Here is a 22,237-nt window from a genome sequence, read left to right on the forward strand (position 1 = left end):
GGCACGCGAGACTGGACTGGTATGCATTGTTTAGGCGATCTAGGCGGGTCTGCATAAAATCGGGGGAGAAAAGAGACCTTAGGGGAGATGCGTTGAATTCTAGATCTTCCTAGGTATTGATGTGTAAAGAGGTAGTTCATCGAGAGTCTACTATACATAGAAACCAGGCATACATCGTCCATGATTTTATATTTTTCCCTGCTCGGTGCTAATAATCCCTTTGTGCACTTGATTACATAGTCGTAGGAGGAAAAGTAGGGGAATCGCGATAATTCTAAACACCTCAAGCAATTTACGCGGCGTTGACGATGGTGACAACAACCCGAGAGGTTACACATTATAAGATCATCCGCACAAATCGACAGATCAGATGCTTCGTATTTCCCATTCCTCGCCACAATAAGAACATCAACGTCATGGCAATTCCCCCGCCCGTCACAACTATCACATCGCCACATCGTCGCAACCGAGTCACGACGGCAAAGGCATGTAACAATCATGCCTGTATGTCTGTACCCACCGAACTTTCTGCAATTATCCGATGTCTCACAACCACATTGTATCATCTACCCGTAGACGTCAATGTGAATCATGTCTCACCACCACGGTACAACAACCTACACAATCACATGTACCACGAAGCAGAATCTACCACGACGATTCCATATACATGCAAGCACGAGCACAAGCACATTATTCCGTCGCTGAGAAGATTATACATTGAGTCTGAGACACGTTACGTAGCTATACAACGGAGAGCATCCACAAAGCGCTTTAAGCCATATTTAGAATTCCTCGTGCGATAATAGCGACACCCCTCAACTCAAAGCGCGAAAGCAAATGCTTCATTTCCATTAACCGTCAACTACCATAGTGTGCCATTTTATATGCGGCAAAAGCTTATTTTGTACAACGAAACTCCCCAGGCGAAAAAAGAACCATCATGCTACATCGGGATTAAAGGCGCAGATCATGTCTCAGTCGCTTACATGAAGACGGCACCAACGGCGAGTAGCATAGGGGCCACAAACGGCACCACCGTCTGAGCGGCGTTCGTGTTGGGCGGGGCAGTCTGGGAAGTAGACGCCGACGAAGTCTTGGAGGCGGAAGAAGCTGTCATCTTGTCAGCTAATTTTTTTCATGATAGTTGAGCACGTTAATTGGACTTACTGGAGCTAGCATGAGTGCTAGACGAGGTGCTAGAACCACTAGAGGTAGCGCTGGACGACTCAGAGCTGCTAGAACTGGTCGACGACGCACTACTGCTAGTAGTGGTGGTGCTGGAAGCAGTGGTAGACGACACAGCCGAAGAGGTGCTAGTCTTCGTGGCTGAGCTGCTAGCAGAGCTGCTGGCGGAACCACCCTCAACCGAGAACTGCTTGCTGTAGTTCACATCGGTGCCATCGCTGATCTCCAAGGCATAAGTGGTGCCTGAAGGGAGCGAGGCGGAAGGAACCCAGGTGTAGCTCTCACCAGTTTGGCCAGCTATATCTTGTTAGCGATGAGTCTGTCATTGGATTGAGGCGCAACATACAGGTGATCTCGCCGACAGTCTCGAGGTTACCAGCAGGGCCATCCTTCAAGGTGAGAGTGACAGGACCAGCGGCATCAGACCAGGTGATCTCGAAGGGCTTGCCAGCGGTGATGCCTTCAAAGTTGCTGTTGGTGATGAGGACAGCGCTAACCCAGGCCGGGAGAGCGGCGAGGATGGCGACGAGAGAGAGGGACTTCATTTTGACTCGTGATAATGGGTATCAAGTGTATTATTGAATGAATGACGAGATTATCTGGGAAGAACGAGAATGGGATTAGTAGAGTTCAAACGGTTAGAATTATTGTGACTGGCATGTAACTGGTATTACAACATCGCGTGACGTCGTCCAGATACCTAATATGTTAAACACAGCTCAGTCCCTCAGTCTCAACAATATGTTACTTTCCGCATGTCAATCGAGATCTTGGCACTCTTTGCGACACCGCGAGTAAGTAAGTACATATGTGGTGGGTAGGACATCTGAAAGTTCACCATGCCAAGTGAAGCGCGCAATATTATTATAGACGACAAAAAAAAAAAAAATAACTTACCGGTGTTGATTAAGGCACCTAGATATTAGAAGTTTGTATGGTTGAAGATGTTGATAGAAATGGATTAATTACTGCGTAACGAGCGTGATGTGTGGAAAGAAAAAAAGAAAAAAGAGTGGAAGCTGAGAATAGGCAACCGGTGGGAAAGAAATGAAGAAGGCTCATTACCCAACTTGGACTGGGACTTGGGGGCGCCAGGAAGGTACAAGGAGGCCGCGTCCCCGGAAATTGGCAATTGCAAAATAACAAGCTTGACTCGCCTACTATAGTAGCAACGGCTAAAGAAACTGACATGGTTTAACGCCCGATTAGGATTGGCGCGCACTTAAATGTGCTTAAAACTTGCAATTAAGCAGCATTTCAACGTCTTACAATGAGGTAGGCACTTCCTTTTAGGGAAATAACCGATCTTGGTTGAAGGTTCGCATGTAGATCCGTTTTCTACCAATCACACCCTATCATTACTTTTGGTCCTAGGGGGTCTAGGCTATTCGAAGTTTGCTAATTAGTCAGTGCATTCGTGCTTCAATGTTTGTACCATCTCATTTCTCAGCGCAGTTGGACGAGTACTAAACTGCTTAGGTATCTAGATAATTTCTAAATTTTCTATCCTCTCCTTTTATTACCTCTTCCAGCTCGACTGCTGACGAATTGCTACCTATGCTGACAATACTATTAAAATATAGTATAATTGTGCATTGCGTATGCATGCACCAATATTTAAAGATTCCGATGAATGAAGCATGGGCTCCTACCGGACCACCAGGATGTCCCGGCATTGGCTACATATGATGTAGCTTTCTTCATGCATTACAAGGTCTGTCGTACCTACCAAAAGTTGCATACCCGGAACATCACATGGACAGCGCCCAGATAGAGTGAAGGTTTCATTCAGGGCCCCTTTCCTTCCTTGCTTACCTACCAATCCTCTGGAACACACATAAGACTGAGCCTCATTAGGGTAGTTACTAACGGCATATTGAACCCTTGTCATGCTACAACTCTATTACATTTAGGTTTGCGGCAAGAACTTTCCTACCTAAAGTGGTTGATGCAGATGGAGGGAAGTCGCAATTCATTGTGAGTAAGGAAGTATCTATCTAGATGCATGTTAGGAAGGTACATCTTGACCGGTTTATGGCAGGATCTCGACTTGTCCAACGTGAAGCGAGCAGGCGGGGCCGCCGCAATCTCGCCAAAGAACCACTCCAGGCTCACTGTCAAGTTTTAGCAGTCTTGGGTGATTGGTTCCTGCATCAATGACCCAATTTGATCTATGTAAGGAACAGGGGCCTTCCTTGGAAATAACCCGTCCATGCAGCTTCCAAGGTTCCCCAGATATATCGATATGCATTATAGGGGATATGCTGCAGAGGAGTTCAAATTAATTGCCTTCAATGTTACTTAACTCGTCCCATCATTGTTTTACCAATCTACGCTCTTCATCATACTCATATCCTAAAGTTCGTGGTCAGAAAAATCAAGCTCGATTAGAGAAACACAATGAAAACGTCCCAAGAGCCTTATTTATGCGTTTCATTCTTTTACACCGGCTTCGTCCCATCGTTAGAGCTCATCTCTTAGTAGCACCGCCCAGAGTAAATCGAATTCAAATGTTTGCAATGCAACTTGAACTCATCTTAGCCGAGGGATTTACTCGAGAGTCCGTCTAGAGTTAATCGAATCCCATGGTGTTCATACATGAAACATCGGTTCAACTCTCAATTGAGTACATATTGACTTATATAGGCGTATCTGATGTAGTCCTTAGAGAATTCGAACTAGATCGGCGAACCCTAGTGCATCAACTTTTAAATGGAAACTCACCGATGGAGGTTGAGGTGAAGTAGCATAAAGGTGCGACCTAATCGAAGTGGCGAAATTCGCGCACACTGGTGCGCTTCTACTAAAGGCTGCCTCAACTCCGCGTACGTCATAATATTGAAGATGCTCAATCAGGATGTTCCAAAAAGCCAAACGATGGCGTCAACCTTTATCGCTCTTCAGATTGCATTTTGCTGTTAGCCCCGACAATCGTTCTTCAGTGTTGGGACGGTAAATTTTTGTCAGCGTGAATCCTATCCTGTGACTTCGACTGCCAAACTTGCGCGGGGCTAATTATCTCAGGGAATAACGCCTGGCATTTCAATATCGCCCTGCAAACACCCTATTATGCAAGTGCCTCAAGGGAGACTGCAACGGACAACACCGCGACGAACACCTTCAGTCTCTTCCCGAACCTCTTCGACGTTGGCACCCAATTCTCTGGTTTTAGTGACGAAGTCGTCCAACGAGCCACCTACGCCGAAATATAGCTTCTTAGCGCCAACCAGGGTTTCAGCAGTATTTCCTTGCGCCTTCTCCTGCTCCATGAGAGACAATATGGTCTGTGTAAATGCACTAAGCGCGAAAGGGGAATAAATAGTTTCCGCGCCAAGTATAATCGTTCGACGTTTGGATCCAACCTCTATTCCAGAAGTCGTATTGGATCCAACAAGATCAACAAATTCAGGTGACCATGCACCAGAGAAGAAAGAGAGGGAAATTCTTCGGGCCCGAAGGTATTCATCGAAGGCCTTGAGAACTTCCGGTGTTAGTTCCAGTTCTCCCTCGGAGGATAGCGCTTCCTCCAGCAGCGGTGACTCTGCTCGTTGATGGAGAGCCCAGCACAAGATGAAGTTGGGCAACGTTACGAGCTGCAGGACTGTGGAATTATAGTCGGCTAGGACTATAGAAAGGACAGAATCTCCGTCGCATGCTCGGAGACTGAGGCTCCATCGGAAGAGGGCCAATGAGGGAAGCGCAGTTCCGCAACCAAGCTATCAATTCTCAATTAGTGCTCCTCTTAGCAACGTCATGTACGACTAAAGAGCCATAAAGCGACGCGGACATACTTCGATTAACCTTGGAACAATATCCATGTCGGAAAGAAAAGTTTTCGAAAGGGAGAGGACCTTGACGAGGTCCACACTGCTCTCCCAGGACTTGAATCCTCCTTCGTAGACTCCGGTCTTAACGTCGTGATTGCCTAGTCCAGGCTCGGCATCGCCCCCGCTATCCTCGGCCATTAATTGAACTCGGACGTCCCATAATTCCCGCCGAGGTAGCTGTGTCGTACCACTGCCATCAAGATCGATATCCAAAATGCTATAGGCGATCTTGGATGGCAGCTGAGACAACATGTATTGTAGATCATGACTTGTAGCGGGGACTAGAGGTTTTCCTTGCACGGGAAACGCACTAGCTGCGGGCTGTGGTTGCACGGCTGCGCTGACATTGGGGGCCGTGGCCATAGAATTTGACCCTCCATCGTCTTCTATGTCGTCACCGGAGAACGAAAAAGAGAATTGTACGGACATATTAATTCGGTCGGAATAGTGAGGTCGATCCTCGGCCTCCACGTAGGATATCCGATGCTATAGAGTAACAAGCCGTGTAATTATTTCCTAACTGGGGGTCAATAAATATAATGCTAAGATGAATTCGCACGACACCAAAAGGCAAAGGTGCATCCTGCAAGGTCTGGATATGGATTAAGTCCCTGGAAAAGGTGAAAAAAAAGCTTAGCTTGAGGGTATATGCTAGGCTAAACTTAATGATGGTGTGGGGGATCTTCGGGCTAACTTAACCTTGGAAGGGAGTTTCCTTTCTTTTCAGTGGTTGAAAAGGGCCTATAACGGTTTATTATTTTTTTCTTATTCCTTACAGGGACGTCCACTATAAGTTTAATATGGCCTAAGCTTATTCATAACCAACCAAGAAGCTCGACGGCAATCTTTCTTACCTTCGCCTCTTCCGCGCCTTTTAAAAAACATTAATCGTATTCTTTTTTAAAAAGGGCCTTCCTCCTTCAGCTTCCCATTTGGTTCGGTTACTTCGGGATAGACGCAAGCCTCGGTGGGACGAGTGTCTATCATCAAAGTACAGTGCAGTTACAATTATGCGCAATACATGATGGGATTTGTGGAGTCTTTGTTTGTGCTTTGTGGTTGGACGAAATACGACAGATTCGCAGCCCCGTCATGATAACCAAGCATAATGAACCTATCAGATGGATGATATGGGCTTCCTAGTTGAAGAGCTTGCCATTTCCATGCTAGGTTTCCTTCTCTTATTCCATCTCTTCTGAATTTCGTGGCGAGGAAATACAATCACCAGTTATAATGAACCAGGTTATCATCCGTCAGTTAACCAGGGGGATGGCTGTAAATAAATGTTGGAAACCGCCCTTCTTTGGGCTGCAAACATCAGCCATATACGCAATCCTAAGTGTGTGTAGAGGGGCGAATGTATATATTGCAAACTTGAGTGGACAGTCACTATTTCCCCTTACATGTCTTCGTAGCTGGGAACTTACAAATTCGGGTCTTCTCTTCTACCGGTAGGCTGAGATATGCAGCTTCCTGTTACTCAACTCTTATACCGCTTCTTAATAACTCTTTCGCAACTTCTGGTTGGTCCCCCCACTCAAAAATCAACTTTCAGCTGAGTCCCTCGTTACGTCTCAAAAAAACGTACAATACGATATCTCGCCTTGTGGCTAATTCCAGTCTCGACTCGGTCCTAAGCATATAAGAAAGAGTCTAAGTCCGGAAATACAACAATATGGGCGAACTTAAGGATTTACCACGTTGAGTCTCTCTAATATCTTACCTTTTTAAGCATGACGCGCCATAGAATTTCTCGTGCGTCAAGCCATGGTATAGAGAATACCATCGTCGCTAATATTCGTGAAACAATAGCCAAATCTCCCTATACCATTCGAGAGCAACCTTTGGGAACCACGAAACATGTCAGAATCGTAGGTATTGGGGCAGGGGCCAGCGGCCTCAACATGATACGCACTATTCGAAAGAATTTGACCAACTACGAACATGTCATCTACGAGAAAAACGAAAAAGTGGGAGGAACTTGGTTCGAGAATCGTTACCCAGGGTGCAGATGTGATGTACCAAGTCACAATTATCAGTTCTCATGGCGGCCGAATCCGGAATGGTCGAATTTCTTCTCGCCAGCACCGGAAATCGAGCGGTATTTGACCAGCATATGTGAAGAAGAGCATATGATGGATACGATCAAGACGCGGCATAGGGTCATAGGCGCATGGTGGGACGAAAACCGCGGTCTATGGGATATCAAAGTCCAAAACCTAGAGAATGGGGAAGAATTTAGGGATCAAGCCAACTTCATCGTCGACGCATCAGGAATTTTAAAGTAGGGCTCAATCCCGGGCACGAAATCCGCAGAGCACATCACTAACCAATATCTCTTTAGCAACTGGAAATGGCCGGATATTCCAAACATAAAAGGCTTTCAGGGGGAGTTGGTACATACTGCAAGCTGGCCTAAGAACTTCGATTATACGAACAAGACCGTTGCCGTAATTGGAAATGGTTCCTCTGGCATCCAATTACTGCCAACAATCCAACCAGGTTAGTCAGCGAACCTCCTTTCATTGCTCCGAGTAATACCATCTAACGCCTCGTAGCTGTCAAAAAGCTTGTTCATTTCGTCCGCACGCCGACATGGATTATCCCCCCGCGGATAATGTCAATGATGGTAATGGGAGGCCCAGCCAAGGAAATCCTCAGCGAGATAGAACTCGACGAGAAGGAGAACTTCACACCTCGACAAATAGAGAAGTTCAAGAACGACCCTGCGTTTTACCGTAAATTCGTCAAAATTATGGAGAAGGATATGAGTGGGACATTCCCTATTGTACGCGGCATCACGGAGACTATCGAGGAACATCATCACTAATCCCTTTTGTATAGGTTTTGAAAGGTGGCCCAGTACAAGCATTCGCACAAGGCAAAGTCGTCGAGTACATGACTGCCATGCTCGGTGGAGACGAGAAGCTTTGTAAAGCTCTAATTCCCAATTTCCCCTTGGGATGCCGAAGAATAACTCCGGCACCGGGTTACTTAGAAGCTCTCCGAGCACCGAATACGGAAGCTATCACGGAGGGAATCGCCACAGTTGTACCTGAAGGTATCCAGCTCCTGTCGGGCGAGATAATAAAATTGGACGCCATCATCTGCGCCACAGGGTTCGATAATTCGTTCGCTCCGCGCTTCCCGATCGTTGGTCGATATGGTAACGTCCAGGACGCCATGAAATCGGAGACGCCGAAGGGGTATATGTCGTGCGCATTTGCTGGCGTACCAAACTACTTCAGTAAGTCCCCCAACCACCCTTTCCACTCACCCCAATTTCTAGCCCAGAGCCCTAACATTTGTATTTTCACAGCTTTCCTCGGTCCCAACGCCCCCATCGGACACGGCAGCGTCTTCACCCTCAGCGAGCACATCGCACGGTACATAGCGCGCATAATATCCAAATGTCAAACCGAACACATAAAATCCCTCGTCCCCTCCGACGCCGCCGTTGCCGACTACGCACAACACGTATCCGCCTTCATGCCGCGCACAGCATGGGCCTCGTCCTGTAAATCATGGTTTAAAGGCGGACGTGAAGATGGACCCGTAACAGCTCTACATCCGGGGAGTCGTGTGCATTTTTTCCATATGCTTGAGACGTTTAGGGGTGAGGATTGGGAGTATGTGTATGATGACGCGAGAGGGAATCGGTTTGCGTATTTGGGGAATGGGTTCTCGACGAGGGAGGTTGGTGAGGGGGAGGATCAGACGTGGTATTTGGATTTGGAGGGGAAGTTGTAGATACCTACCTACGGGACTGGTGATAAATAGGGCCTGGCGTGAGAGGCCTAGTTACATATTGATACGCGAAAGGGTGTATATGCTGCTTGTGATGGTATTTTAAAAGAATATTGATATACCCATCAATGAATAAGAACTTATGATAAACCTTGGGATGAGTACCTCCTTATACCTTAATTTGCCAATATATTACACTGCTCCTAGACACCATATATATATATATATATACGACGGTTGAAAATGGTATTTTATAAGAGATTTAGGCATATCAACTCCCCCCTCCCAAAGCCTCAACAATCCAATCGGCCTGCACAGCACTAACCTTCTTCGCATAACTCTTCTGCGTAAACACATGTTCCAAAAACATAATCGCCTCCCTCTTCTCCCCATGCAGAACACTAGACGGATGGATAGCTACAACATGTTTCCCCTGCACGGTGACGTAACTCGCATCCGGAGCCAGTAACGCGCATTTCGTACTAAACCCTCGCATGAAACATTTCAACAACGCCGTCCCGCGCTCCGGCGACATCGGGATAAAAGGTTGGGGATCCGGTGGTGGGGGAGAGGGGAGGAGATGCTGGGAGAGACATATACCACGCAGTTGCCGACGGATATTAAGCGCCTGTCGCAAATTCCTCATATTTATCTTGCGCTGCGCGCACCAAGCCACGCGATCCGAGTTTTCGGATGCGTAGCGTTGGATTGTGGTTAAGTACGTCAGAATATCACCCTCGCGACGGTATAATTCTTTTCGGTATTCTTCGACTTCTTCCCTTGCTTCCTCGGATTGGAGTTGGTGGAATATGTTTTCACCGCTTGTGATGCAGGCGATTACGTCGATGACTTCGAGGAGGCAGTCGAATTGGGGGTCGGCTGCTGCGAGGAGGACGCGTCCGTAGGGTGCGGAGACGGGGAAGAGGGCTAGTTTGCGACCTATGGGGGTTATGCTTCCGTCGTCGGATAGGGCGTCGAGGAAGTGTAGGTGTAATAGGGCTTTTTCGACGGATTCGAGGTCTGGGAAGTCCATCAGGGGGAAGGAGAGGATGTCGTTTATGCCGCGGGCTTTCATGGTTAGGACCGCGCCTAAGACATCGTTACGCAGGATCTCAGGTAGGTCGGCATCTTTGAGAGAACCGTATGTCTCGGATGTGTAGAGTCTGTAGCATTTTCCTGAGCCTTCACGACCAGCTCGACCGGTTCGTTGTATGGCGGATGATTTTGATATTGCTTTTGCTAATAGTGACTCGATTCCTAATTGTGATCGGAATTGCTTGACTTTGGCTTTTCCGCAATCAATTACATAGCGAACGCCTGGGACCGTGACGGACGTTTCGGCAATATTTGTGGCCAAGACTACTTTTCGTGTGAAGCCCTTTTTGGCAGGCTGGAACGCCTCTTGTTGCGCTTGAATAGAGAGTTGGCCGTATAGTGGACATACTGACAATTTCGGTACATCGGATGCTAACGTTGCACAATGTTCTTCGATAAGGCGCTGAGCAGATTCGATTTCCTCTTGGCCGATGAGAAAAGCTAGGATGTCGCCCGGCAATGGTTCATGCAAATGAATATCAAATATTCGTTTAAGAAGAGCTTCTTGGATATCGGGGACGGGATTGATTGTATGTTTAATCTCCACGGGATATTGTCTTCCTTTTATTCGGAGTAATTGAACAGCTGAGTCCGAGCCTTGCGGGTTGAAAAAATCTTGGATTTTCTCCACGTCCGCGGTGGCGCTCATGATAACCACTTTTAGGGGAACGCCTCCTCGTCCTGCATTATCGCTTGACAATATCTGCTTTAGGAACCCAGCAATAAGATCGACGTCAACACTTCTCTCGTGTATTTCATCAACAATAATCGCGCTGTATTGGCGCAGATTTGGATCCCGTAAAAGTTCCTGGAGCAACATTCCTTCAGTGAGAAACTTGATTTTCGTACCCTTTGGGATGTTATGGTCGAATCGAACTGAATATCCAACAGACCCTTCACGCGATTTCCCCAGTGGCGTTCCCATCTCCCGCGAAACTCGATTAGCGAGTGTTGTAGCTGCAACTCGTCGCGGCTGGGTAATAGCGATCATCCCGCCTACATTCACCGTATCGGACTGTATCCGAACCTTTTTCTTCTGACACCATGGCTCATCGCATAGGAACTGAGGGACTTGAGTACTTTTTCCTGAACCAGTTTCACCAACGATGAGAAGTATATTCTTGTCCCGCAAGCTAGCCTTGATCTCATTTTGATGTGTCCATATCGGTAATGCCTTGCGAGTTTTCAGCAAGGCCGGATCTCCGCTACTTTTGAATTGTTTTGAGTCTTTTGGCTCCCTTTTCTTATGAGTATCTGATTTAACTTCCTCAGCAGGCTCTTGCTTGGGCTCTGATGTTGTATTATTCGGCTCATTTTCTGATGACTGTTCTGTTGGCTGTTGTATTGGCTTTTTCTGAGGTTGAAGATATGCACTTAGATCTATCTCTTTGTTCCCAATTTTCACAACGGATGTATTATTTGTCGCCTTTGTTTTTCGTCGTTTCGACTTGTGTTCATCTTCCGCCATTTTGTATTGTGTCTTAAACTGAATTATGTTACTCCCTTAAGTAAAGATCTAAGTTGGCTTCTAATTGTGTGGTTTGGCGCATGTGTCGCAAATGAGATAGAGACGATGAAAAATTCCGATTAAGTATTGGCGCACGGACCATATAAATACAACACAACACTGTGCAAAGCTGGGAGCTAAATCTCCCCTAACGGGTAGCTCTTAGTGGGTTAAATTCAGCAACTTCAGCGGTCGGTATAGCCCTATCAACTACGCCTATAGGTGTTGCCGTTGCACCATAAGTCACCTCTCTGTCCAAGACTCATTAAGACGAAAATATTTGATATATAATGCGATGATCTATTTACATATTACTGCCCGATATGATGAAGCATAGATCCCCTTTTATGCCCCAATAAGGGTTCAACAGACGGGTGCTATGCCTTGAATATCATTCCTCATTGCCCTCTTCCTCATGCCTCTTCTGTATCGCTTTCATAAGTTCATAAAGCTGTCCCACCTGCTGGTCTAGATGCACAAGTCAGCAATTTATTCATTCCATAGAACATTAGAATACAATCAAATAAAACTAACCACTCATCTTCGCGACCTTCTCCGGATCCAACTTATCGCCAACCCAGTTATCACCTTCGATCTTCTGAGCGTAGAGTTGCCACTCCGTTAAGAATCCAATCTAAGCAAGCAGTTAGCCTTCCAATCAGGTCTATATCTGGGGTATGATGTGATACTACCAAATGCGCAGGATTGTCCACATTCCTATGAGCCCGGAACTCAGCCTTTATGTACTCGTCACCAAGCAGGCGCATATCATGCGGTAAATGTTTTCGATGCGCTCGGAATAGACGTCGATATAGAGGTAACGGCGGCAATAACGCCATAGGCGCTGGTTTTAGGCCATTTCCAGCTGTTGCTGTGGCTAATAACCTCCATGAGGGTTTCATGGTGAAATGTGGTTTCGTGGAATAGTGATATCGAATTGTCGTAATTGACTATGAACGAATTACCGGATTTTGGGCCGCACAGTGTCCGGTAGTTTTACATACGATATAACGCACCGTACACCCATTAAACCATAGAAATGAAGAAGTTGTCGATGCAGGACGTAGGGAAAAAATAGGGTTATGTTTGAGAAGAATAGTAATGCTGATAGATATAAGATATATTGACACTCTTTCCTTAATATCATCTTGTAAAATTTTTAGTTCTACGAGGTAAGCTCAATTATACTACACTACGTAGACGCGCATATAGGTTCATTCATCCATTCAGGAAAAGGAAAATGCAGTGCTATTATTCTATATCAGGATCGAGATATCGCGCACCCATGCGCCGCCACTCCTGAGGGCGTTTATAGGAACAAGCCCCTTGAAATCGAAGCTTGAAGACATGCTATAGTTCGTTCGTTATACTTCATCCACGAAGCACATGATATTCGCCCGCAAACCGAGAAAACGAGATGATCAAGCCTATTCCCATCATGCTATTGTAGGCTATAGGAACATTGTAAATGCTCTCCTCCTACTCTGCCTATCCAACCGCGATATACCCAATATTACGACTTATCTGATAGTTTTGAGTCGGCGGGTTTGTACGGCGGTGGCATCGCTCAATTTGTCGCTCTGTTACGATAATTAGTTTCACATCACAAATTAGGTATAGTGTAGGGGAGGGAAAGCTTACCTTGCTGCCGATCCTATCGATGACCTGGTTCTGGGTATCGATTTCGTTACCCAGGAGGTGTGCCAATGTGTTCAGCTGGCTAACAGATTGGGCGGTTTGCGCCATACTGTTCTCAATTCTATCCTCTGCCTCTTCATCCTCTTCATCGTCCTCGAACGCATATTTGGACTTCTCGGCAGCACTCTGCTTCTGCCAGCCGCTGTTTTTTCCACTGGCATCGACTTGTCGGAAAGCGGCTTCCATACGCTGGTTGCCTACGTATCCATCCTTTCGCGTGGACTCGCGCAATTCCCGGTCAGCACGGTTCTCGTCTAGAACCTTCTGTTCCATCTGCGCTGTCCTCTTCTTGGCTGTGAATGGGTTGCTAACGTGCACGGCGAACATGCTTCGGTTCAGACTCTTGAGCTTCTTAGTTTGTTCCTCGGCCTCTCGGCTCGAGAAACCGCCCCTGTCAATAAGAGTTTCGGTGTAATTGAGTCGTTCGGCTTGGCCACCGAGACGGGCGAGAGTCTGTGATGCGAGTTCTACTGTCTGTTGACCGATGCGCGCCGAGTTCTCTGCCGTTTGTGCAGAGGCCAATTTCTCTTGCTTGATTTGTCGCTTGATGTCGTCCACTTCGAGTTCCTCTTGCTCTTCCTCGGTAAGTTCACGTTGCTCGCCGTAGCCACCGTACTTGCTAGCGCCTGAGTCAGCGCCAGAAGGTCCAGACGCACCAGATGCTCCGTAAGCATCATTTTGTCCAGTAGTCTGTCGTTGGTCGTAACGGTCGCGGGCGCCGGAGAAGAGCGCATCTCGATTAGCATCTGTGTCATTACTGTCGGTTCGGCCCAGACCGCCGTAGCCACCAGCACGAGCGGAATTGGAGTTATTACTGTATTTGCTAGCACCGTAGCCGGAGGATGTACCGTATCGATCGTTGGCGTAGCCGCCAGGTGGACCACCCGATGGCGGAGCGCTGGAATAGGGAGGGAGGGTTGTTGTAGAAGAATAGTTGCTTCCACTGCGAGAGACAGGGGGAGGACCGCCGTAGCCACTCTGAGGGGATGGGCCGCTTGGAAGGCCGCCTGGTGCGTCGGCACGGGAGCGAACTTTCTGGTAGGGTGTCATATTGGCGAATTTATTGTTATCATTCATGTATGGGTCGTTCGCGGGTTGAGATTGAGCATAGGGGTTGTCGGATGCTGGGCCTGGTGAGCCCCTCTTTCCAAAAAGGGCGGAACGGTTCGAGTCGTCATCGCCATCGCCGCGCTTCTTTCCGATACCGAATTTCTTCATTGTGGTTCAATTTGTGTCGATTGGTGTCTTGAATTTGTTTGTTCGTTCTGGGGTTTTTGATTGATGAAGGTGGATTGATCGAGAAGAGAAGGTGTAGAGTGTAAAAGAGTGGACAAATATAAAAGGTGGTGAATTATGGGACTGTAGACACGGGATTGTCTTAGGTGTCTTAGGTTATGTTTCGAGAAAAGGAGGGGACCAAAGGGACTGTAGAAGGAGATCAACTTTATGAGAAATCATTCGTCAGTTCTGGACCGCAGCACTCTATCTAGTGGGGTATTTGCATTAGCATTAGGCGGTCAGGGGGCGGTAAGGTCCCCCTTAGCCACTACTAGTTACGCTAACTTTGCCTTAAATAGGTCCCTAACTGCGGTCGGTGGCAACCCCAACCACTAACTCCATCCCAACTAACAATAGCTGACAATGCAGTCGGTCGCACTTGCATCTGCTCGTATTCAATCATACCCGTAAATGTAACACGTACCTGCTTATCCTCATCACTATATGCATGCCTTAACCTTTTCTTACACGCAGCGAGCAATCATATTTTATCTCATTGTGTTCAATGACATTGTAGCATTTAGTTTTTATTTAACGTAATTCATAGTAAATGGAAATGACCCCTCTTATATATCTTCGATTCAGAAAGGTTGATATATCCAACGAGAAGCTCATCAACCTCTCACAGTACCTGCCGCTCCCAATACGCCCCCGCCCACCCCGAGAGGCGCTGGTATTGTACCTGGCCAATCTTGATTCTGAACACGCCGCGAGATCCCAGGGTGCGCAACAAGATCTCGACGTCCTCTGACGAGTAGTAGGCATACGGCCCCATAGGAACCATGACCATAGGAATCCCATCCACTATTTCACGAATCGCGTTGCCGTAATCATATCCTCCTCGGACAACTTCTAAAACCTTGAAATGATCTGACTGCTCTACTTTCTTCTTCATCTCTTGTACCAGCGCAGAGATCGAGATGGTGCCTTGTCCACTCCTTGCAGAGTCGATCACCTCTTTCAACAGGATGCCGAGTGAATGCTTCTCACTCATAAGTGCGAGCTGATCAACTTGGGCCGCTGCGATAATGCACTACCAGACATATTAACTGACAATTCCTTAAAGATGAACAGCATACAAGGAAATATACCATAATCTTTCCACATGGCCCGATGTATTTATCGCGCACAAGGTTGCGCGAGACCCAGGCGTCAGCACCGTGGCAACAGTAGAGGAACATAACGACATCGCATTTTGCTGCTTCGAGGACCGAGCGAATAACAGGCCATTCGACAATATCATCCACGTCGACTGGTCGATCCCGATATATACTAAAGGGCTGACCCTGAGAGCTTCTGTTTCCGTGGCCTACATAGTAGACTAACAGAAGCTCGTCAGATCCAGTATTTCCGGTCTGTTTTTTCAAGAACTTGCGAGTGCGCGCGACAGGGTCATTGAATGGAATTTCGTAGATTTCAGCTGGCCAACCCCACCCGTTGAATGCCGTTTGGAGGGCAATAGCTTCCAACATAGGTCCATATGGTTCATAGTTCAATGAGTCTCCTTCCCAGTAAAGGATCAGGGCTTTAATGGCACGGTAGCTTCTTCCACATTTATTGAAAGGGGAAACAGGCACCGGAAGCTCGCGTCCTATTTGGTCATGCTGTCTGATACGGGATGACATGATTTGAAGTATGTTTGATATCGGGAAAATTTACGTATTTTGGTAATATCACGGCTTCTTCCTGTGAGACTAATTCTACGGATTGAATGAGTGAGAGAAGAGGAACTACCAAAATTTCAAGTGACGGTGGCAGGACAAGCTACCCATTATTGACTGCAAGTGACCATTGGTATCTCTATAAGTTCCGAAAAGCCGGAAAGTTTCAGCATGCACCGCGCGTATTTCATCATTAGGTACCTTTGGAACTTTGGGTCCATTATTTTGGGTCAGATGCTCCGAGCTTGCACTATGATTGGCTATGATAGAAATTAGAGCGCGTACTTGAGCGGGGATCTTTCGGACCTTCTCAAACTTGTCCCTCGATCTTTTATTTATTTTACCAAAGTTCTGAATACGTTCTAATGGATTACATCACCCTAAATCCAAAGAGCTCGATTTCAAATGCTGTCATATCACCCGCTAACATAGAGGCACCCGAGAATCCAACCCTTTTCCCTGGCCTGCCACTATCAGATAATGAATCTAACGCCGTTAACATCGGGGAAGGACTGTTTGGAAACTACACTTAGTACTTAGTCATTATGACGGAACCTGTGTCGATGCCTTTACCCTCGTCTGATCCAGAGCTAGATGTTGCTTTCGGATCCGGGAAAGCCGAACGCGACGAGTTGCGACAAGCGGGAAACGGCGAAGAGGCAGCAGATATCTCGTCAAGACGACTGGAAACAAGTTCGATAAAATTACCTCAGAAACGTGGCATTGATGATCCGGATTTTGGTAGGGACCGCCGCCGCCGTTTCACAAGACACCGAGATTCGCAAAGTCCGGCTAGGAGATTTGCCTGTCCGTTCTTAAAAGCTGATGTAGTGCGTTATAAAGAGTGTTCGGATCGCAGGTTAAACCGGATTGTCGACGTAAGACAGCATATTAGGAGGGCACATATGCAACCAATACACTGTCCTATATGTGGGATAGTCTTTAAGGAGGAGACGTCTTTAAATGGTCATTTAGTAGACAGGATGTGCAGCAAAAGGGACTTTAATATCGAAGGCGTGCCGCCCGCGGACTTTTTGCGATTGACCATACCGTATGGGAAAATGTGGTCGGATGAAGACAAGTGGTACCACATCTGGGACGTTGTACTTCCTGGCCTCGATCGTCCCCCATCGCCGTATTTCGATATCACAACTAATCCGAATTATAATCCTCTAATGCTGAATGCATACAAGGAGTGCATAGCTGCCTCGCTTCCCACATTGATTACCGAGAGACTATCTTCTAGCACGCTTGCTTCACGAGATTTACGGGGCGCCGATGTCTATGAAGACATACAACGGGCGGTCAATGATAGTCTTCACGAGAGCCTGAACGAGTTCCTGACGAAATTTGGTTCGGGCGATTTCCCTAATTCTTCAACCACTTCAATCCATGCGCTTGGTACCTTTGGCGATAACCCGAACGGGGACAATGAGGGACTATTAGACTACGACGATATGCAGGCATTGCCTCAAACTACTGGAGAATCGTCAGAGCCGATGAGCGTTATGGCAACAAAATATCATAATGCATCACCACAAATTACCCCGAACCTCGAGTCTCCTATCAAGCAGCCTTCAGCTGCCGAAGTTTCGAGTCGCGGAGATGAACCATCTAGTGTTAATAGAGAACGAGGTCGATCGACGAACGACGCATGGGAGGGGCATAGGAGTTTAATCGAACGACTCTATATAGACGAAAATAAAACCCTAAGCGAAGTTATGGGGATAATGGAAAGCGAACATGACTTCAAAGCTTCGTAAGTATAAGCCTCATGTTGTTGAAGGCTCTTCAAACTAATATACTGTGTGATAGAGTAAAAATGTATAAAACACGACTCGCAAGGTGGCGATTAACTAAAAATATTACGGCTCGCCCTCGGGTCATCCAAAATCTGCGACAAAACCATAATCAATAGAAATATACTTAGTAAAAGTAATGAAGTGTAGCTTCTGGAGATTATCTTGTTCGTATCGCACACCAACTCGGATGGGCTTTGGATATTACTTAATTCAGATAATCGAACATCTATATTTAAGGCCAATTATGGAGAGGCGCTAACCATTTAACGTATCAGCTTGCCGTAGTTCCTGCCTAAGGCATCTAATTAATGTTAGGTGTACTCTTTACTTCTACCGGACCGGTCCAATTAATGCCGATGAGTCCATCATCATCTCACCTACAATATCTTCATTCACCTACAGCATATCATCCTTTCCGCAATGGACGGCCTGACCTCCTACTAAACATATCTTTCTAACGAGATATATCCATATCAAACTTTTCATTCTTCACATTTTTATGAGCTGTTTAGCTCCGACTTCACGAAGATGATACCGCAAATGCATATATCCTATTATACACAGCGAATAGCGCAATACTATGCAATAGAATCAATACAAAAAATAAGAGTGTAAATCGATATTAAATGCTGCTGGGCAACGACCATAATCCCACACAACCCCAAGAGAGATCGACTAATCAACGCGTGAATATCGATCGGCCACGTTACTCGTAGCCTTCCAACGCGACACCGCACAGAACTCGCCAAGTGAAGAAAGCAGAAGACTAACGATGGCTTCCATATTCACCTTTGATCATGATCCTCCACGGGTGAATTCACCATGGCTTTCTGGGCAATCCAACCAGGACTCCGGAAAAAGGCCCCATACCGAACGTTATGTGACAACTGGTGCTATTCCTGAGCCTGGACAGCTCTCCGATTCTCATCTGGACAGACTAGAAGCAGAGCCGCAGGATGGTCCCATGGAATACAAATTACACCTATTATTAAGGCCTAGAAGGTTCTACGATAAAATGAGTACTACACTGAAAGTCTCTGGGTCTCAACAGTCTGGGTCACTGAGAGAAGCAAAGCAACCGAGACATGGCGCTCTGCCGCCTGCCTCTTCAAGCCAGACGAGACAGAACCGTCTTCATCATTTGACGACACAGCTACTATGGAGACTACAACAATCGTCCCCGAATCATTCAAATGCGAGACGTGATCTTGTTATGCCAAAACTACCCGAAGACATCGCGGATCTTTCTGCTTTGGAAAAGCCGGGAAAGCTGCTGCCAGGTCTTGAAGAGTCTAATGGAGCTCTATATGAGATAGGCGTGGCGGACGACGGAACGTTCGTAGGGTTGACTAAAGATGAGATGGACGAAAGCATGACCACTCTTAAAGTCATGGCTGCTAGTCTGGGTTGTAGGGTCGAGATACAACATATGAACACTGTCGGAAGTTGCGAATGGATAGAGACCACATCAGAATCGAAAGACGAACTTCGGGTCGCAGATCTTTGGGTAGCCGAAGCCTATATAATACCAGTCCTGAATACTAGGAGCAGCAAGGATGAGCAACAGACAAGCCAGCTGAACAGTACTCCCAAGAGAGGTTCTTCAATCACTGAGCAACTTCGTATCTCGCTGGTTGGGCCGACAACGTCGGGTAAAACGACGCTGCTAGGGACCCTGTCTAATGGCGCGTTGGATAATGGACGAGGAAGCAGCCGAATCAATTTGCTAAAACATCGCCACGAAGTCGCCTCAGGGCGGACAAGCTCGATCGCCCAGGAACTCATCGGTTATGAAGGCCAGAGAATTTTCAATTATCATGTTGATAATATCAATGAGTGGCCCGACATACACGACCGTGCCGAGAATGGTAGGCTAGCTTTCTTATTGGACACCGCTGGACATCCACGATACCAGCGGACTACTTTGCGTGCCCTTGTCGGTTGGGCTCCCCATTGGACCATGTTGTGCATACCTTCGAATGAAGACAGCATCTCGCCTTTTGGTGCCCAGTCGCTCTCCGATGCAGACGGAGCTGCTGGGATTGAAATAACGTCGACAGATTTAGCCAAGGCACAACTCGATTTATGCCTAAAATTAGCTATACCTCTAGCTATTATCATTACGAAATCTGAGCTGGGACAGCGTACATCACTAAAGGAGAAATTGAATCAAGTGTTCACTAAAATTAAGGCTATGGGAAGGATTCCAAAATTGCTCACTTCCGCTGCAAACAACGAGGTCAATTTACTTGAAGTACCTGAGGAGGATTTACGAAAAGTCAAGAACGAAGTCATTGACCCCATCGCAAAAACCGGCGACCCGCTATCTATTGTTCCAATCATCCTTACCAGCGCAGTTAAAGGTATAGGTATTGGGCTAACTCACGCTTTACTGAGAAGCTTGCCGGTTCCGCCTATACCGACAGCTCGAGACTTCGTTCCACTTGCCTTGAACCCAGAACAGCCAGCTTCCCTATTTCATATTGACGAGGTCTTCGAAATGACGCTCAGTCGCGCCCAGAAAGTCGCATCCTCCGGGTCGAGTGAGAGTGCCCCGGTGGTGACGGGTTATCTACGATTTGGAAAACTATCAATTGGTGATAGCGTTGTTTTAGGTCCTTTCCCAGGCGAGGATGATGATAACAGCGCCTTGGTACCGAACGATCATCCTTCGCCTGGTTATAGCCTATCGATTCCTCATCCTTCGTCCGCGGAATTTGCCCGACTAAACTCTCGTCACCCGCTATCTGCTGCTAAAGTCGAGGGTGAATGGCGCCAAGCAACGATCGTGAACATTCGTGATTTGAGACTTCCGGTACAAACTATTGAAGCGGGGCAGGCAGGGTCCATTCAAATCGTCTTTGACGAGCTCGTTGAAGAAGTATCCGATACTAGCAATATTGCCGATAAGCCAAGGATTTCTAGTATCAGGCTTCGTAGAGGCCAAGTTCTTGCCGTGCCCAGTCAGCATATGCTTGATACAGGACTCTCTCTTCAGGCTGCCTCGAGCCTAATAGCATCTTTTAAAACATCGGATGTTAAGTCACTCACTGTCAATAGTCTGATCAATGCCTATGTGGGAATGGTTCGTGCTGCTGTTCGAGTATTGCAAGTGTCACGGCAAAGGCCTGACTCGGACTTGAGGAAAATTTCCACGGAAGACAACGATGATGTATTTGGCATTAACGACCACATTGAGCTTGAGCGCACCAAGTCAGAAGCAGACCTCGACGAATACCGTGCAGAGTATCATGTTTCACTGGAACTTCTCAATAGCAGGGAATGGATCGAGCTTGGATCACAGATTGTTCTTGTGGATGGGGGATTCAAAGATAAGTCGGGGCTTGAGGGTTACGTCGGAAAGGTTATCGAGATAGGAGAGTAGACGGGGTATCTGTCCAATGATACTCCCAACAGGTTGTTTTACATATCAATATAAATGAATAGCGAAACCAGATTGTAGTACTTGAATTTGTTTGACATGATGCGTGTCGATTGAGTGACCGAGGGCAGTGGAATATTTATCATACACTAGTCATAGACACATTTTACCACCGAACGCCAAAGAATGCCCATGAACACAAGATCCGAATAATGCTATCAAGCTCTTACTAGACCATAGAACAAAGTCCATGTCAATATGTACCCCGCCAACCCATTGAATAAACCACCTGCCCAAAATTCATATTGGCTTCTAAAATATCTACTCGTATCGAATAGGCCATGGTCTGCTTTTAGGGACGTGGGCGCAACGTGGGCGGCGTAGAAGAGGATGGTGGTAAGAATCGTGAAGACAAAGTAGAACAGGAATCCACTATAGGATTCAAGGCCTAGGATGCCAGCCGCAGCGCCGAATATGGAAGCAGTGAGGGTCTGAAGGTTCGATAGAGCCTGATGGAATCACAAGGACTTGTTAATAGCCGTTTCTTGTCTAGAGAATAAATCATAATGCATTGACGCGATGAACAATTCATCCGAATGGGTGATGGTTGGGTCTTACCTTTGTGTTGTGCATTACCGACTCCGGCACAATAGGCGATATCTGGAGTTCCCTTTCGCTCGGCATGGCTGCGCTCGTCTTTGTGTGCTACCTTGATATTTGTTCTGGAATGGGAGGATGTCTGTGGGATGGGAATAGCTTAGGATTTCGAAAGGTCGTCGTTTGTACTTTGTTGCTAAGGCAGGGATGTACCTAAGGCAAGCTGAGGTGGTGTGAATGTCGCGCTATGTACGTAATGTGGAAGTTAATGGACCTTCAGCGTTGTCATCAGCGAATAAAGTACCTAGGTAGGGAAACTAAACCCCAGATAGTGGTTCCGTTAGGATGGTTAAGCCTTTCCGATGAATGTGGCAGCGGACCGCAAACGTTCTCCTAACACGGTAAGCGGTGTATAATAGGTATAGTTTGGTTGCACAAAACTTTACGGTATGTCT

At 46.8% G+C, this 22,237-nt stretch overlaps 10 protein-coding genes across 10 annotated transcripts; 3 read left to right on the top strand and 7 right to left on the bottom strand.

Annotated features, from left to right (window-relative positions):
* Window positions 1-985: 985 nt before the first annotated feature.
* On the bottom strand, window positions 986-1,733 carry F4822DRAFT_428619 (Ser-Thr-rich glycosyl-phosphatidyl-inositol-anchored membrane family-domain-containing protein; the record flags this gene model as incomplete). Its single annotated transcript, XM_051460941.1, has 3 exons — window positions 986-1,113; window positions 1,171-1,485; window positions 1,535-1,733. 3 exons carry the CDS (start codon window positions 1,731-1,733, stop codon window positions 986-988), a joined length of 642 nt encoding a protein of 213 aa, XP_051316055.1.
* Window positions 1,734-4,038: 2,305 nt separating this feature from the next.
* F4822DRAFT_231405 (uncharacterized protein) lies at window positions 4,039-5,741 on the bottom strand. The gene is made up of 2 exons (XM_051454142.1): window positions 4,980-5,741; window positions 4,039-4,904 (listed from the first exon to the last, which is right to left on the bottom strand). The coding sequence occupies exons 1-2, from the start codon at window positions 5,442-5,444 to the stop codon at window positions 4,269-4,271; spliced, it is 1,101 nt and encodes a 366-aa protein (XP_051316056.1). The 5' UTR covers window positions 5,445-5,741; the 3' UTR covers window positions 4,039-4,268.
* Window positions 5,742-6,326: 585 nt separating this feature from the next.
* F4822DRAFT_231430 (uncharacterized protein) lies at window positions 6,327-8,899 on the top strand. Its single transcript, XM_051454143.1, has 5 exons — window positions 6,327-7,299; window positions 7,360-7,517; window positions 7,574-7,803; window positions 7,860-8,262; window positions 8,335-8,899. The coding sequence occupies exons 1-5, from the start codon at window positions 6,749-6,751 to the stop codon at window positions 8,763-8,765; spliced, it is 1,773 nt and encodes a 590-aa protein (XP_051316057.1). The 5' UTR covers window positions 6,327-6,748; the 3' UTR covers window positions 8,766-8,899.
* A 26-nt stretch (window positions 8,900-8,925) lies between these two features.
* On the bottom strand, window positions 8,926-11,490 carry F4822DRAFT_401440 (P-loop containing nucleoside triphosphate hydrolase protein). Its single transcript, XM_051457944.1, has one exon. The coding sequence runs from the start codon at window positions 11,323-11,325 to the stop codon at window positions 9,034-9,036; it is 2,292 nt and encodes a 763-aa protein (XP_051316058.1). The 5' UTR covers window positions 11,326-11,490; the 3' UTR covers window positions 8,926-9,033.
* A 139-nt stretch (window positions 11,491-11,629) lies between these two features.
* On the bottom strand, window positions 11,630-12,659 carry F4822DRAFT_401442 (ACN9-domain-containing protein). Its single transcript, XM_051457945.1, has 3 exons — window positions 12,057-12,659; window positions 11,899-11,998; window positions 11,630-11,832 (listed from the first exon to the last, which is right to left on the bottom strand). The coding sequence occupies exons 1-3, from the start codon at window positions 12,264-12,266 to the stop codon at window positions 11,756-11,758; spliced, it is 387 nt and encodes a 128-aa protein (XP_051316059.1). The 5' UTR covers window positions 12,267-12,659; the 3' UTR covers window positions 11,630-11,755.
* Window positions 12,590-14,570, bottom strand: F4822DRAFT_401444 (uncharacterized protein). The gene is made up of 2 exons (XM_051457946.1): window positions 13,006-14,570; window positions 12,590-12,944 (listed from the first exon to the last, which is right to left on the bottom strand). Exons 1-2 carry the CDS (start codon window positions 14,278-14,280, stop codon window positions 12,885-12,887), a joined length of 1,335 nt encoding a protein of 444 aa, XP_051316060.1. The 5' UTR covers window positions 14,281-14,570; the 3' UTR covers window positions 12,590-12,884.
* Window positions 14,571-14,825: 255 nt separating this feature from the next.
* Window positions 14,826-16,297, bottom strand: F4822DRAFT_401447 (uncharacterized protein). The gene has a single exon (XM_051457947.1). It carries the CDS (start codon window positions 15,963-15,965, stop codon window positions 15,348-15,350), a length of 618 nt encoding a protein of 205 aa, XP_051316061.1. The 5' UTR covers window positions 15,966-16,297; the 3' UTR covers window positions 14,826-15,347.
* On the top strand, window positions 16,257-18,247 carry F4822DRAFT_231512 (Clr5 domain-containing protein). Its single transcript, XM_051454144.1, has 2 exons — window positions 16,257-17,760; window positions 17,817-18,247. The coding sequence occupies exons 1-2, from the start codon at window positions 16,547-16,549 to the stop codon at window positions 17,917-17,919; spliced, it is 1,317 nt and encodes a 438-aa protein (XP_051316062.1). The 5' UTR covers window positions 16,257-16,546; the 3' UTR covers window positions 17,920-18,247.
* F4822DRAFT_401449 (uncharacterized protein) lies at window positions 18,098-21,267 on the top strand. The gene has a single exon (XM_051457948.1). It carries the CDS (start codon window positions 18,576-18,578, stop codon window positions 21,186-21,188), a length of 2,613 nt encoding a protein of 870 aa, XP_051316063.1. The 5' UTR covers window positions 18,098-18,575; the 3' UTR covers window positions 21,189-21,267.
* Window positions 21,268-22,182, bottom strand: F4822DRAFT_401450 (Rab5-interacting protein-domain-containing protein). The gene is made up of 2 exons (XM_051457949.1): window positions 21,804-22,182; window positions 21,268-21,694 (listed from the first exon to the last, which is right to left on the bottom strand). Exons 1-2 carry the CDS (start codon window positions 21,867-21,869, stop codon window positions 21,404-21,406), a joined length of 357 nt encoding a protein of 118 aa, XP_051316064.1. The 5' UTR covers window positions 21,870-22,182; the 3' UTR covers window positions 21,268-21,403.
* Window positions 22,183-22,237: the final 55 nt, after the last annotated feature.

Source organism: Hypoxylon trugodes (assembly GCF_022578975.1).
Source record: "Hypoxylon trugodes strain CBS 135444 unplaced genomic scaffold F4822scaffold_4, whole genome shotgun sequence".
NCBI classification, from domain to species: domain Eukaryota; kingdom Fungi; phylum Ascomycota; class Sordariomycetes; order Xylariales; family Hypoxylaceae; genus Hypoxylon; species Hypoxylon trugodes.

What these genes read in the sequence shown, in the direction of transcription:
- F4822DRAFT_231405 (XM_051454142.1), bottom strand. Translation starts at nt 5,444, where the DNA reads ATGTCCGTACAATTCTCTTTTTCGTTCTCCGGTGACGACATAGAAGAC. An exon ending in TTGTTCCAAGGTTAATCGAA is followed by an intron (nt 4,905 to 4,979) that starts GTATGTCCGCGT and finishes GAGAATTGATAG; the next exon opens with CTTGGTTGCGGAACTGCGCT.
- F4822DRAFT_231430 (XM_051454143.1), top strand. Translation starts at nt 6,749, where the DNA reads ATGACGCGCCATAGAATTTCTCGTGCGTCAAGCCATGGTATAGAGAAT. An exon ending in GACGCATCAGGAATTTTAAA is followed by an intron (nt 7,300 to 7,359) that starts GTAGGGCTCAAT and finishes ATATCTCTTTAG; the next exon opens with CAACTGGAAATGGCCGGATA. An exon ending in ACTGCCAACAATCCAACCAG is followed by an intron (nt 7,518 to 7,573) that starts GTTAGTCAGCGA and finishes AACGCCTCGTAG; the next exon opens with CTGTCAAAAAGCTTGTTCAT.
- F4822DRAFT_401440 (XM_051457944.1), bottom strand. Translation starts at nt 11,325, where the DNA reads ATGGCGGAAGATGAACACAAGTCGAAACGACGAAAAACAAAGGCGACA.
- F4822DRAFT_401442 (XM_051457945.1), bottom strand. Translation starts at nt 12,266, where the DNA reads ATGAAACCCTCATGGAGGTTATTAGCCACAGCAACAGCTGGAAATGGC. An exon ending in TGGACAATCCTGCGCATTTG is followed by an intron (nt 11,999 to 12,056) that starts GTAGTATCACAT and finishes CTGCTTGCTTAG; the next exon opens with ATTGGATTCTTAACGGAGTG. An exon ending in GAAGGTCGCGAAGATGAGTG is followed by an intron (nt 11,833 to 11,898) that starts GTTAGTTTTATT and finishes TTGTGCATCTAG; the next exon opens with ACCAGCAGGTGGGACAGCTT.
- F4822DRAFT_401444 (XM_051457946.1), bottom strand. Translation starts at nt 14,280, where the DNA reads ATGAAGAAATTCGGTATCGGAAAGAAGCGCGGCGATGGCGATGACGAC. An exon ending in TCGATAGGATCGGCAGCAAG is followed by an intron (nt 12,945 to 13,005) that starts GTAAGCTTTCCC and finishes TTATCGTAACAG; the next exon opens with AGCGACAAATTGAGCGATGC.
- F4822DRAFT_401447 (XM_051457947.1), bottom strand. Translation starts at nt 15,965, where the DNA reads ATGTCATCCCGTATCAGACAGCATGACCAAATAGGACGCGAGCTTCCG.
- F4822DRAFT_231512 (XM_051454144.1), top strand. Translation starts at nt 16,547, where the DNA reads ATGACGGAACCTGTGTCGATGCCTTTACCCTCGTCTGATCCAGAGCTA. An exon ending in GAACATGACTTCAAAGCTTC is followed by an intron (nt 17,761 to 17,816) that starts GTAAGTATAAGC and finishes ACTGTGTGATAG; the next exon opens with AGTAAAAATGTATAAAACAC.
- F4822DRAFT_401449 (XM_051457948.1), top strand. Translation starts at nt 18,576, where the DNA reads ATGGCTTCCATATTCACCTTTGATCATGATCCTCCACGGGTGAATTCA.
- F4822DRAFT_401450 (XM_051457949.1), bottom strand. Translation starts at nt 21,869, where the DNA reads ATGCCGAGCGAAAGGGAACTCCAGATATCGCCTATTGTGCCGGAGTCG. An exon ending in CGGTAATGCACAACACAAAG is followed by an intron (nt 21,695 to 21,803) that starts GTAAGACCCAAC and finishes TGATTCCATCAG; the next exon opens with GCTCTATCGAACCTTCAGAC.